At 36.7% G+C, this 14,677-nt stretch overlaps 1 protein-coding gene and 1 pseudogene across 1 annotated transcript; both read right to left on the bottom strand.

The window, feature by feature from the left end:
- Positions 1–646: 646 nt before the first annotated feature.
- Positions 647–5,210, bottom strand: LOC120180623. The gene is made up of 14 exons (XM_039185924.1): positions 5,105–5,210; positions 3,997–4,177; positions 3,721–3,830; positions 3,531–3,635; positions 3,089–3,172; positions 2,890–3,005; positions 2,597–2,698; positions 2,406–2,516; positions 2,221–2,277; positions 2,055–2,121; positions 1,586–1,639; positions 1,168–1,242; positions 939–974; positions 647–820 (listed from the first exon to the last, which is right to left on the bottom strand). Exons 3-14 carry the CDS (start codon positions 3,772–3,774, stop codon positions 776–778), a joined length of 906 nt encoding a protein of 301 aa, XP_039041855.1. The 5' UTR covers positions 3,775–3,830; positions 3,997–4,177; positions 5,105–5,210; the 3' UTR covers positions 647–775.
- A 946-nt stretch (positions 5,211–6,156) lies between these two features.
- LOC120180612 lies at positions 6,157–14,415 on the bottom strand (annotated as a pseudogene).
- Positions 14,416–14,677: the final 262 nt, after the last annotated feature.

Below are 14,677 nucleotides of genomic sequence, written 5' to 3'. Positions count from 1 at the left end.
GCCTAAGTGTAACGCCAATTTGAAAATTGAACAGTGAATGTCTGGGGGTTAAGCTGCAGATTGTTGCATGAGACAAAATGGTTTGGAATTACCAACTTACGAAAGCTTTGAGATTTATAATGTTGCAATCTCATAAGATACAACGAAAGCTGGCAAACCATGGGACTCGATTTCTTAGAAAAATTTATAAATTTCTCATAAGCTCTCCTTGGTTGCATGTTTAAGAAAGGCCAAATGCAGTAACTAAAGAAAAGATTGCATTGGAAAAAAAATAGATATTTACGAAGCAAAGAGAAAGCACATGTTACCTTGTAAACAAGTGATGAGGACAATGAACAAAGAGAGAGACCTTTGAATGAGTACAAATAAGTCGAGTACACTCGGAATACATGAAATTCTTGGGGGGGGGGGGATGGAGGAAGCCCATCACCATTATTCATACTGGAGTCAAAGTAACATAGGGGATATGATCACGATAGAAATGGAATTAGAAACATGAGCAACTCGAGAGGAAGATATAAAAGAATCCCCCCCCCCTCTATAGCTGTAGAAATCTTATGTTACAAAAGAATGTGTCTCAGGGAAATGAGTCAGCCCGCTTTCGGCAAAAACTGTTGCTCAAACTGAAACCTAGCAAACATCAGATGAGGTAATATACATGTACAAATGGGGGTGAAAGAAATTCAGTAGGGCTCTCAGAAAAAGAAATCAATGAAATTAATATTTAATCCTCCTTTCCAAGCTGAGCAAAGTATTCCTTGTCTGCACTCGAGAGTCATTTCTGAAACATCGACCGTTCGTTTTTGCACCTTGCTCTAACCTGTGAATGGAAAAGGAAGAAATAACCGAGTTGGTTTACGGATTAACCCTTCTTTTACAACAAGACGTTTCAAATCTAAGAATAACTTTTAAAATATCAAGATTCATAATATGCATACCCCTTCCCAAGGAGCTTTTCCACCTTCCGGATTGCCCTGAAATTCAATAAAACACATAGTTATGAGATTGTAATCAGGACGGCCATGATAAAGAGATAAAAAAGGTCATCAGTAATAGATCAAAACCTATCTTCATATAATTAATAATTCACATAAACGTACGAGGAAATAAGCTAACACATCATTCAGCATGAAACCAATAGTATCTAGTAGGCTGACGAGAACTCACCTGCTTTCCAAGAGAAGGGATTACTTGATGTATAATCCACTGTGAATCTACCACACCAATTTTTTCATGTGCAGGCTAGGAAGAAGAAAATGGCAATTTAGTACAAGAGAAAATAAGAGGTCGGACTGAGATAAACATGAAGCTCTCACTTTTCACAGAGCTAAGAGAAGCCAACTTGGCATGTTATTAGATAGTTGAAAAAGCTCAAATTTCATAAAAAAATTAACATTTTTACAAGGATGCCTTCATAAATTCAAGTGTTGCTGATTTTACAAGGAAGAGTTTCCAAAAAGAGCAGGTAATTATAATGCATTTTACCAATTAAAGACTTCCACAGGTTCTTATATTGTTCACTGTAGAGCAGTGAATGAATAAAAGAAAAAGGAAATGTTAAGAAAAAGAGATATAAACCACTAACCTCGACGCATCTTCTGAGAGCAAAATCCAATCCCCATCCATGCACCAAATCATTCTACAAGAACAAGTTTTGCTAAGCACTTTGGTAGAATCAAAAGGAAAGAGCTCAAGAAATTAAGCATCCACGCACCAAACTGATCTACAAGAATCTCATTTTTGGTAGTATCATAAGGAGCTCAGGGAATTGTAACAAGTTATGAAGTAAATTTTTAGCAAACAGTATTCTACGCTCCTAATCCGTGTCTTCATTCTTAATTCCATCATTGGAGAAGTTGAGAATGTAAGGAACTCATCCCAAATGGTGCTGGTATTGAGCTGGTTTTAATCTGATTTTTTCTTCTTCTAAATTACCTCATTTAAGAACTACAAAGAGTCAATCAATTAAGAGTTCTCTTTAGATTTAAGTTTATCTATTTACTTGGGCGTGTAAACAATCTGGCTAAAGAACGGAATTCTGAACTATACTTTACCTGAATCATATGCCACACACATCTCCAAGCCTCCCGAGAAAATACAGGTGCCATTATTTCCACAAAACTGAAAGAAAGCAAACAATGTTAAATGCACCAAGAGGAAAAGAGGGCATCTGGTTGAAGGGAAAATCAAGAGTGGCATAGAGAGAGAGAGAGAGCATACGCGACACATGGTGGCAAATGAGGATCACTGCACCAGCCTGGTTTCTCCTCTGTAATCCTGTGAACCAAGTTCAAATGCAGAATTCAGATGACACGAAAAAAAATCCTTTATGATCGTAAAAGTAATTGCGACTTCATATGGATGAGTAATAGAGAGAGTGAGAGAGAGAGAGAGAGAGAGACTACTTGTGAACTTCTTTGTCACCTCTCTTTGTCATCTGCCATGTCAATCCATTATTGGGCTCCCAACCTGGTTGAGAGATCTCCAGACCATGCTTCTTGACCAGTTGTATGTATCTGGTAATTTTTGTAGAGAAAATAAGAAACATATACATGTTGAAACTAAGTGAAAAACATAAATGGTTTACAGGACAAACCTCTCCGAATTGAAGTGTTCCACTCCCAGGTCTTCATCCCATATGAAAATATATTCATAAGCGGATACAACATCTGGATGCAAAAGCCTTTTTGCATACCACCTGATAATGTACAAATATATTAGCATGAATATCAGAACTGCAGCAACTTATCATCCATCTAGCAAGGCAGCAACTGGAATTGAAGGAAGCAAGGAATAAGCAAAAGCTTATCCTTTCTTCAAAAATCTCTCCAACTAAAAAGATCTAGCAACATAGAAATTTCACACCATTCTAAACGCCATAAAGCTTACCATTTTGTTTGCTTCTTTACACTAACATGGATTGCATTCTTTGACCACTCATATTGGTCCCATTCAGTCGTCCGCCCATCGTAATGAAAAAGCATGATTTGAAAATCCTCAGAAAACTACCATACGTGAGAATACATAAGCATCAAAAACCCTGGAAATCAATTTTTTTTTAAAAAAATGGAATGTCCCATTGTCTGACCTTTTTAACACATTTATCTATGTTATCCCTCTGATCAAAACCAACTGTAAATGTCACTAAATACTTTGGTTTCTTCTTCAGATCCTGCAGAGTTACGGAAAATCATGATAAGATACACCCATTAATCAAGAATATTAAGACACATGGATGTATAGTTTAGCGCCCAACAAGACATAAATTCCAAAACGGAGAATGATAGTGATTCAGGGGCAAAATAACCCTCATGCATTAGAACTTTTCCTTTGGAATTTGTAAAGAACACGATAAGCTGAATGTGACTCAAGCTGATCTAAGACAAAATATAATGGTTCAAAAACGGTGGTAAACAAAAGTAGCACCGATAATCTGGAAAATATATACAATCTGTCAATAAAATGTCTTCTCCTTCCAAACAACAAAAGATTAAAAGAGCAAAGGTGATAGGAAGTAAGCAAACAGCAACCTTAGGTAGATTGTCAGTGGTTCTCTCAGGAAACCTGACTATAAAGTCTTGATCATTAGATACGGATACATCAAAAGTTGATCTAAGGCTTGAAGGTAAGTGAATCTGCAGGGAGCGAAAACAAATCATATGGATCATGGATAAAAGATTGACTGCAAAATATCTTAATTACTAATGAAGGCAAACATACCTTGTAATGGGAAACTGATGGAAACGAAACACCAATAAAAAATCCTAACACCATTCCAAGAATTGTTGCGATAACTAGCCTGGCTCTCTCATTTGTTTTCTAAAACTCCACTGCCAAGCCAATTAGTTTGGTAAAAACAAATTATTTACAAACAAAAAGAAAAGAATTCAAATCCAAGAATGGGTCGCAAAAGATTATGCTTTTCACTCTATTTGATCTATTTGTTTTATATTTGAAGTGTCTAATAGTGAGAGGTAACAATTAATAAATCCTAACCTGCGGTGCATGGTGCCATAACTGTATCTTCTCTTGCACTTGATTTAGAAGGTTAGACGCCCACGAGGACAATTATCTCCCATAAGCACCTTGAGGAGCAAAGGGAATCTTCAAGAACACCAATGCAAAGTTGCTCTAGTCTTCAACTAAGCTTGACCTTTGATCAGTGTGACGTGCTGAGCTTCAGTGTATATTACAAAAAAGAATTAAACTACAAAAAAAAAGAAGATCTGCAATACTTTAAACTAATATAACATTTTTGCAATATTTTAGACTGTTAGAAAATAAATCTACGACATCAATTACAAATTTCATATATTTTGTAAGACAATGCCAATAAAAAATAAAATCCAAAAACTTGACACACTAAACAAGCAAGTCGCCATATTAGTTACTGCATTGCCTGAAGCGACTATTAAAATTTCAACTGCTTAAAATCCGAGGCATAGTTCAATATGTTTGACTATAGTTTACTCTTATAGTACAATTAACTGCAAAAAAAATGAAATGAACATGCAAGCAGAACTTTCTTAAATAAAAGCGGACATAAATCAGATTTAAAAACGGCCTATCAATCCTTCTATTTAGTTATGCTGTTTTAACTCTCCAGAGTAACTCCATTAGGCTTTACCACTTTAGGGTTCAAACCATTTCCCAATCCCGGATCCATCGCATCTTTTCTAAATCCCAATCTGAAAATGGCTTCAACATAATAAAACAACCGCCAAATTACGAAGTAAACATGAATGCCCAGATAATCAAAAATTAAAACCTGCAACTAATAAGACGGCATTGTTACTATCATCTGATGGGAAAAAGAAAAAGACTTTAGCCTTTTCATTCAATTTACTGATCTGCATATTGGAAAAAAAAATTTCCCGATCACATTCAACAAAACTCAGATGCTTGAACAAAGACAAAATCTACAATTTAAGAGTAAAAATACCCTTTTTAACAAGTAATGGCCATGTTAGATTTCAAAATCAAAGCTGAGAAAACGGGAAAAAAGTACGTTTACACTTCAAGTAATTACTTCAATGAAAATAATAAAACAACCCATAAAGAAAATTCAAATTTCGAGAAGAAAAAACTAGGGTTAGAAACATACCTCGTTCTTTATTGATTGAAGATCAGTTGATCTTGATCTTAAACCAAAATTAAAAAAAAAAAAACAGATAGCAAACAATGTTTTTTTCTAATAAAATTATGTTTGAAGACTAACAGAGACGAGGAGAGAAAAACAGTACACAATCTGGTATTTGTCGTCTCTGCGGTGGTTTAAATTTTTTAAATTATATAAATATAATTACAATTAATTATTATAAATATTAAATTATATGATTTATTTATGATAAAAGTCGAACATTAACATTAAAGATGTAAAATTTTAATTTTACTAATTAAATTTAATAAAAAGCATAAAACTTTATTTTTATAAAAAAAATACTGTTATTAGTTATATTTTAATTGGAAAGAGATAAGATACCGAAATATTCTTTTTATGTAATCAGTTAACACTTTAAAAAACCTGTTTTGTTGTGTACTTATATTTAATTATGCTTTAATCAGTTAACACATAACAGTTGTCAGATTTTAAACTGTGTTTTGGGAACATATGACTACTGATTTGACATTTTAAATGCCAACATGACTCGGATTTTGGTTGGATCTTTTGTTTTATCAGATAAGCAAAACTTATTTAGGAGGTTAGGTTAATAGTAACAGAGGCAAATTTCCTGGTTGATTTAATTTTGTTAACTTTAAGAAAATAAAAATACAAAACTTTAGGGGCTATACAATACAAATGTAATGTTTACTTCAATCCATGAAATTTTGCAAGGCTCACCACCATCCACAATGGCCTTATCAGGGAAGCTAGCATATGCATCTCCATGTAATTTTGGTGATGAATCAAATTTCATAAAGAGATCAAAACAAATCAATGTGTATGTTGTTTACTGTCAACTGACGCAATCCTCACCAAATTCTTGATTTTCAAGCTATTTACAGTAGTTGGTTGTTCTAGTTATTGCAGATGTATTCATTTTATAGGAAGAAAATGCTGGTTTGGTTTCAGTTTTTGAAGACAATTAATTACAGTTTATTGCGGAGTCAGTTATGGGTTCATATCAACAAAGATAAAAATATTATTACATTTGGGGTGATTTTTTAGATTAAAAGAATTAAAGAATAACAGACGACAAACGGTTGGATCATGTGAATTTCGAGCATCGGAGTGGCAGACCTGTTATATTGTCCACTGTCATAATCTCTGTAGCATTGTTGCATCGCAATACATCTTGTCCCAACTTGGCACCAGCGGCCTTCAGCCCTTTGAGTGACACAAGTTGGTTGAAAGGTTAAGTGATGGTAGCTTCGAGGCCGGCGATAAATTTCGATTTGGCAACAAGTTTCTAAAATCTTCCACCAATAATGGGACTTCAAAATCTACTTTATCGGGCTGAACAACGTTGTCCTTGGCACTGATATGAGCCCCTGGTTCCTTATGGTTGGTTGAAAAGCTAGCTTGGTTCGGAAAGTTGGGATAAAGGCTAACATATCCTCTGAAGTACATCATGTCAACGAGAAACTTCTTCCATAAAGCTTGCCACCTGTTTGTGTTAAAGTCAATTCGATGGCGCCAACAATTGTTGAATATTAAGCAATTTTTCGGTGGGTTGCTGGAAGAAGGATCTTTCGGTGCAAGTGGGAAAATTTTGTTGAAAATAAAAATGGGGAAAATGAATTTTAATCTCTACACACTTTAGGGTATTTACAAGATTAGTCCTTAAGCTTCAACTATAAATACCCTAGCTCATTTAGCTTTAAAATCATCCCAAAATCATTTCTTCCTCTCAATACTAAAGAGCTTAGAGAGCTTTCTTGGGAGTAGTGAGTATTTTGTAAACACCTATAAATTTTCTCTCTTTAGTAAAAGATCTGCAACAGTCCGGAGACGTAGGCATAATTGGCTGAACTCCGTTATCAATTTCGGGTATTATTTTTTCGCTTTTTATTTCGCATTTTCACTAATCTGGTTATAGGGAAATTATTCGTTACTCATTTATTTCCCAACAACTGGTATAATGAGCTTTTGGTTGTAAATTTTGTCAATTTTTCTGTGAGGTTACTATTCTCGTGAATAATAAATTTCGTGAATAGTGAAATTTGGTAGGCGATACGAATTTGTCGACGGAGGTTTTCTAATACACGGTGGTTTGCGGAAATTATCAGAAACGATCCAAAAGAAGCTAAATTTGAGTGGGAGAGATGGCTTTGAGAAAAAAAGTTGATGAGCTCAAGAGGGAGCTGCTCATATGCAAGGGAGCAATGAGTGAATGAGATGCGCTCAAGACCTTCTTGAAAGGACTTAGACCAGGGGGATGCTCGGGGGAGAGCAAGGAGATGCCCAGAGACTTTCAGAGGCCATAGCTGTAGCCGAAAAGCTGGCTGAGCTTGCAGGTGACAAGCCAAGTAGCGATGTGTCGTCCAGGCCTATGTCCAGAGATAGTGGCAATAGTGGGGGAGACCAGGAAAATGTGCAGCAGGGAGATGGTAGAGAAAGCTCTTAGAATGGCCAAGAAGAGCCATCGACTGTTCGTAGCCAAGGAATGCCATCGGGAAATAATGACAAGGCTAAGTCCGGGCAAAGAAGAAGGTGAGCAAAGAAAAGCTTAAGTGCTACTTCTGTGATGGTCCTCATTTGTTAAAGCTACCAAGCTAGGAAAAAGACTTGGTCCGATTGAGGGAATCAATGCGGCCAAGCAAGGATCAAGACAAGGCAATGCTGTTGATGTTGAAGCAGCCGAACCCGGAAGAAAACGTGACGAGACTGCAGGTGTCAAAGCAGTCGAGCACAAGAAAGGACCCGATGCGATAGCAAGAGATAAAGCTGCCAAGCCGAGGGTGAAAAATGAGCAAGTCTACTCACAGTATGCCAGGATGGAGGCGTGGTCCAAGTTGAGGTGTCTCAGGCATAAAGGGACACTTAAGGAGTATGTGAGTCGATTCAGAAAACTCATGCTCAAAGTCCCAAGTTTGACTGAAGAAGATGGATTCTTCACTTTCATGTTCGGATTGAAGCCATGGGTGAAGAGAGTGTTGGAGCGAAGGGAAGTCAAGGACTTGTCTAAAGCCTTGAAAATCGCTGAGTCTATCAAAGAATTTGGAGTCAAGAAAAACAAAGCTTCCAAAACAAAGCCGAAAGCCGAGGGTAGTGGCAAGCGAATCCATGATGAAGGCAAGTCAAAGGATGAGGAATGTTGTTCCTCGAGTGGCTGAGAAAGTCCACTTAATGATGAACAAGATGGAGAGTCTGGGGAAGATGTGTGCATGCTTGGCACAAGTTCAAGTGTCAAAGATGCTAAGCCGAGGGTAAGAGTCGAGCAAACGAGGGGGTGCAGACTTAAGATGCTAAAAGTGTTGCAAAATTACCCGAGGGGAGCCGAGTCATCCAAGGTGATGGATGATCCCAGGATCGATTTGTCCAGAGAAGATGACGAACCCAAGATTGAAGAGGCGTTAAGAGTTAGATCAATAAGGTTCATTTCTGCCAAAGCGAGTAGAAGCCAAGTGCAAGAAGAGTTGTCCGTGTCCAAGGAGTTTGTCGAGCATGCTCGTGTAGAGAACATGGCTTCAGAGACCATCTTAAGAGAAGGGTCGAAGCAGGGGCTTGCCGAGGATGTTCAAATGAGGAACAATCCTTCAAAGACTAGTGGACAAGAGTCGAAGGGAGCCAAGACGTTGAGGGAGAAGGCAACCACGGAGAAATTGCCCAATAACAAGTGGGTTTACAGGGCGGTGACTACAGACAAACTGAAGTTGTGTTCAGCTTCAGTTGGCATGGTAGAGTAACAATACCATAAATACTACTGCATTGATCGAGGTGTAAAGACAGATTAAAATCAATCTTCAAGTGGAAGATTGTTAAAGTCAATTCGATGGTGCCAACAATTGTTGAAATAATTGTTGAATATTAAGCAATTTTTCGGTGGGTTGCTGGAAGAATGATCTTTCTGTGCAAGTGGGAAAATTTAGTTGAAAATAAAAATGGGGAAAATATAGTTTAGTCCATGCATACTTTAGTTTATTTACAAGATTAGTCCTTAAGCTTCAACTATAAATACTCTAGCTCATTTAGCTTCAAAATCATCCTAAAATCATTTCTTTCTCTCAATACTAAAGAGTTTAGAGAGCTTTCTTGTGAGTAGTGAGTGTTTTATAAACACATGTAAATTTTCTCTCTTTAGTAAAAGATCTGTAGCAGTCCAGAGACGTATGCATAATTGGCTGAACACCGTTATCAATTTCGGGTATTATTTTTCCGCTTTTATTTCGCATTCTTACCAATCTGGTTATAGGGAAATTACTCGTTACTCGTTTATTTCCCAACAGTTTGTTATCGACTTCGGGATTTGAACTGGTTCGCTTTGGTATCTTCGGTGAATCTCATGTTCATGTAAACATAGAATTCTCCCTAATGCTTGGGGAAGAACACTGCACCCCAACTACAAGGTAGCTGGTGAAGGTAAGGAGTATTCGATTGAATCTGCTTGAAGAACTCGGTTGCGTTCCATTTCAGCCTCTCTTTCACAACTTCAACTAATTGAGGAGTGTAAAGAGAGATCGACGAGAGCTCTTGGAGGGATACTTGAGGGTCATAGTGGTAGGCTAAGGGATCGTATTTAATCCATAATTAGTAGTAAGGAGAGACTTCGATATCGTCCTCAAGTAGTAGACCATAGTCGTCATCTGATGTTGGATACCAACTCTCGCTAGCAGCTCGAATGAGACCTCCTTGAATGATTCTCTTTCTGAGGGCTTTAGGGGCCATTGAAATGAATCTACAAGTTTAATAGTCGCCTCATCGGCTTTACGAACACGTTGAAGCTGATAGGTATATCATCTCCTATATAGAATGCATCACTCAGAGACTTAAGAAGCCTTATTAAAGAAGGTGCACAGTTTTGAGTAATTATATTGATAGAGATCCGCATCTGGTTCCAATCTGCAATACAAAATGATCATTTAGATGATTTTTTATTAAACATCTAGATGATTTAATTTAACAATAGTTTTTTATTATAAAAAATCAACATGTTGGCATTCTAACTTTGCAATGTTGTTGATCTTAGATCTGCCATCCATAGGACCTTTGAGACAGAAGGCCTCGGTAAAAGTAGGAGTGCAGTAACATTCGGATTCGTCTCTGATGCCATCTTCAAAGCTTTTTTCACATTGGGATCAATGTCTGTCAATGTGATTGTAACATCCCCAACCCGTATCCGACCCGAATACGAGTATGAGGTGTCACATTGACTTTTCAAACTTTGACTCTTGACCAAATTCAAAGAAAATTTAAAACTTTCATTAACATATAAACGGTTTATTTACATGAAATGACCAAAACAACCAAAATTGATCAGAGCATTCATAACTGACACTTTTATTACATGCCAACAATATACATGACAAAATACATACTTTATCAGTTACTCCCGATCTGATCTTCTGGCAGTGCTGCTGTTCTTGCTACTCCTATTCTTGTTCTTCCCGATTCTTGGTACCTACGTATAAATCACTTACACGCTAAGTCATGGACTTAGTGAGGCAATCAATAAACATGTAAATATAACAATGCGTTCATGAACATGCATTCTTTCCATATGATCATGACAACTTTATTTGCATGCATCTATTTCACTATAATATATATGATGATATCATGTACACATAACACATACATTCTCATGCTAATTTCACTTTAATTTATCTTTGGATTGCCTATGTACATTATTGAGAACAAAGGTATGCAAGTACATAGAGGTTGTGCACTATGATATCACCACAGCTTGTATAATTCCCTCAAGGGGCATTGAATATTTATCCAGAAGGACCACTATGTCCCGAAGGACCACTGATTGTTCCGAAGAACCACTATGTCCCGAAAGACCACTGATTATCCCTCGACTCTTGGCATGCCAATTATACGTACAGCTCTCATATTACATAACATGGGCTTAATTATAAATACATTTCTCATTCCATATCTCTTTCATCACTATCCATGTAAACACATCAGTCACTTCACATGATCATTTCTCTTATTTCACATACCTGGAAGGATTCTTGATGATAGTATTCACTCATATAAGATCATGTTAAATTATAAATGAATTATACATGAAGTCACTATAACATTAATACACATATATATGTATGCATGTACATGAATATGAAATCATAAATTCAATTATAAGAGATAGACTTATCGCAAGTCTTATCTCAATTCCATTTTATCTAGGATATACACTCACCTTAGCCAGGCTTATACTCGATTCTAATCCTTCGATTGTTCCGGAACGAGATTACGTTCTAAATCTACATAGTAGTACATCGATACATATCAGTATACTATTTGATATATTCTAAACTATCACTCCTTAGGCTAAAAGAAAGCTATTTTTATCTTTTAATGAAGGTATGCATCGATGCACTACACCATGTATGATGCATCCCTTGACGGGTGCATCGATGCACTATCTATGCATCGGTGCATAATTCCCATTCGATGTTTGTATTTTAAGCAGGTGCATCGATGCACTCCTTATGCATCGATGCACTCCTTATGCATCGATGCACTCATTATGCATCGATGCACTCCCTATGCATCGATGCACTCATTGCATTCGATGCTCATTTATTTGAGAGTGCATCGATACACATTGAATGTGCATCGATGCACACAACCCAGAAATGACAGTTTGAGCACGAAAATCCCTTCCTGATCCTCTCAACTCTTCATATATCACCCCTTTTTATATTCTTAACTCTTATACACCTATTTAAACTAATTAATACTCATTCAATATCTCTTAACCTTCAAAATTCATTTCTCCCCATTGAATTTAAGAATTTCACTCAAATTCCCACATGTTCTAAATCTGATTCTAACACTTCATATTTCTTAATCAAGTTGGTGGCAAGTCAAATTCAACTCTCAATTCTCATTATGACCTTTATTTCAAAATTTCGTTCAAGAACTCTTAATCTTTAATTCTTCCTACATCATTCATCTTGTTGTTTTAAAACAAATTAAGCTTTTCTTAAGCTTAATTAGCATCTCAGGAGCAAAACCAAACTTAAATCTCAACTAATAAACAACTAATAAGAATTCTTACCTTTGTCTTGGCTCATACGCACAAAGAAGAACGGAGAAGAAGAGTTGTCTGGAAGCTTGGATATTTGCTTCCTCACATACAAGTGGCCTCTATATATATATAACCAAATAATTATTTTCCTTGCAAATGACCATTTTTTCCTTCTATTCTTTCTTCCTTGCAAATTAATCCTATACCAAAATACAATACTATTCAATTATTCTGCTTTAGTCACCAAATTCTGATGTTTTACAATTTAGTCATTAACCCGTATTTTGGGATGTTACAATGATAATCACACCGGGGTTATGAATATTTATCAATCCTTTCAAACTAGAGTATACTACCTGCAGAATTGGGACCTCGGAGTTCCATGTTCCTGAAAGTGCTTCTATTTGCAAATCAAAAATCTTTGCTCTTTGCAAACCGACTTTGGCTAGTTTAGAGCTGCTGCAGCATCTTCACAGGGGTGGAAATTGCCTCTGGAAACTACAATGTAAGCCTTCTTTCCGACAGAAGATCTGAAATTTTTGAGCAGCGGGGCAAGTTCCTTGACCTCATCGACACTGTGAGCATGCAGGAAAGCGTCGATCTTTTGAGGGTACATTGCAGCCCACTGAGTTATATAACCATCAATTAGTGCCCTCCACTATTGTTCATCTCTGACTTGGACTATGTCCTTAAAGATCACAGTGGTTTCCTCAAAAGAGAATAGAATATTGAGAAAAAGTTGGTCAACTCAGTACTAATAAATTGTAGGATGAGTTAAGAAGATTCTTTCATAGAATTAAGTAGAAAATTAGTACTTAAAATGCTTTGGGAGTCAACTTTCAGCATTGAGCCCACTTATTCTAACACAATTCATCAAATATGTAGAGATCCCTTTGGCACAATCAGTTTCCTCAAGATATAATTAAATCATATTTAGCAATCACACATTAGTCTTTATCACCACTAACTTTAGATAATGAATATATATATTATTCAACAGGTGATCGAACCATGAAAAATAACCCTTTTTTGTACCCAACCAAAATTAGTCAGTGATAGAAAAAAATCTTTTGGACTATTACTAATATTACTATACCAACTTTTTTTTTTGATAATTTTTGTGTGCCATGAAAATTTTGTAAACGTACCTAAGATGAAGATCTTCACCGGTCATGAATGTGAATGGCGTCTCAATGAAAAATGCCTTGACAAGCTCAGCCGATAAGAACCATGAACTTGAAAGGAAATCCACCTGCACGATTTTTTGGACTGTAATATCGTATGCAGGGTCAGGCAGGTAAAGCCCTGCCTCCTTCGATCGGAACTTCCTGTAGCTCGGGAATGAAAAATTCTTCTTTCTGAAAGGCAAGATCCTTCTAATGTTGCCCAAAATAGAGTTCTTATACTTTTCAGTTCCTGCTACATGAGATAAAATCTTTAACATTTTATTTCCAGGAATCATGTCATCATCCACGATGTACACGAAGTCGGCTTCTGTTTGTAAAGCCATTTGAAACCTTCCATAGGACTTGAAATCATAGCTTGAACTAATGAAGTTGATCCTAGAATCGTTGTAGCTTTCTACGATTCTCTTTAGAGAGTGCTCGTTTGGACTCCCGAATGAAAGAACCCAAACTTGATGAAATGGAAGCGACTGTTGAAGCAAGGAATCGAGCTGGGAACAAAGTGTTTTTCTCTTGAAATGGTTCAAGAGCACCATCACTTTCGGGTGGTTTGGACCACACAAATCCCATTGGGATTTCATTGCCATTAGCTCTGCTAGAGTTTCTGTACCAATGGTCTTGCTTTGAAAACTCTGTATCTCATCATACATCTCTCTCTTCAACTTGATCATTTGAGCATCATTCGACTTCTTCTGCACAAAATCAATCTTCTCGTGCTCGCAAACTAGTGACAGGGTAATTGGAGGGATATTTTCGGCTGTGATGAAAGAAGCAATCTCCTGGAAGCGACCATGAACATGTGGTGGGATGATCAACTGTTTCATGTTTCTCTCGATTCTTGTCGCTCAAGTAATATCTGGTTTGGTTCTTAAATCTATTGATGGGCTCATGAAATACAAAAGGATAGTTGTATAAACTGCAAAGGCAAGTTGCAGGCAAGTGAGAGCTGTCATAAGCCAAGTACAACCATTTTTAGTAGCTTTAACCTTAGCCTTTCCTCCAACATAATCACCAAGCATTCCTTCCAAAAAATTCGCACTTCTACTATTTGGATTCCGGGAAAATCTCATTTCACAAATTCAGATATCATGAAAACTCTACCTGCAAAAAAAGAAAAGAAAATATAAATCAGTCAAACGAAGGTACAAACATTAACTCAGCATTAAGCTCGACACTCACCAAAACAAAATCAATATTGACGTATCGCAGTGGGTGTGTAAACACAAAAACTTAGAAGAATTCAAGTTTGGAGATCTGGGAAATGGAAGAGAGAAAGTGAAGGTGTTGAAGAAGGTGGTGAGCCTGTGCCATTGTACACACACATATATATATGAATTGGAAAGTTAT

Source organism: Hibiscus syriacus, unplaced genomic scaffold (assembly GCF_006381635.1).
Source record: "Hibiscus syriacus cultivar Baekdansim isolate YM2019G1 unplaced genomic scaffold, ASM638163v2 tig00003715_pilon, whole genome shotgun sequence".
Taxonomy (NCBI): domain Eukaryota; kingdom Viridiplantae; phylum Streptophyta; class Magnoliopsida; order Malvales; family Malvaceae; genus Hibiscus; species Hibiscus syriacus.
The sequence above is the reverse complement of the archived record's forward strand: the minus strand, read 5'-3'. Positions and strand labels throughout refer to the sequence as shown.

Excerpts from the sequence above, each read along its gene's own strand:
- LOC120180623 (XM_039185924.1), bottom strand. The coding sequence starts at position 3,774 with ATGGTGTTAGGATTTTTTATTGGTGTTTCGTTTCCATCAGTTTCCCAT. Across the intron at positions 2,699-2,889 it reads GTAAAGAAGCAAACAAAATG|GTGGTATGCAAAAAGGCTTT; the intron begins GTAAGCTTTATG and ends GTACATTATCAG. Across the intron at positions 2,278-2,405 it reads GGTGACAAAGAAGTTCACAA|GATTACAGAGGAGAAACCAG; the intron begins GTAGTCTCTCTC and ends CTTGGTTCACAG.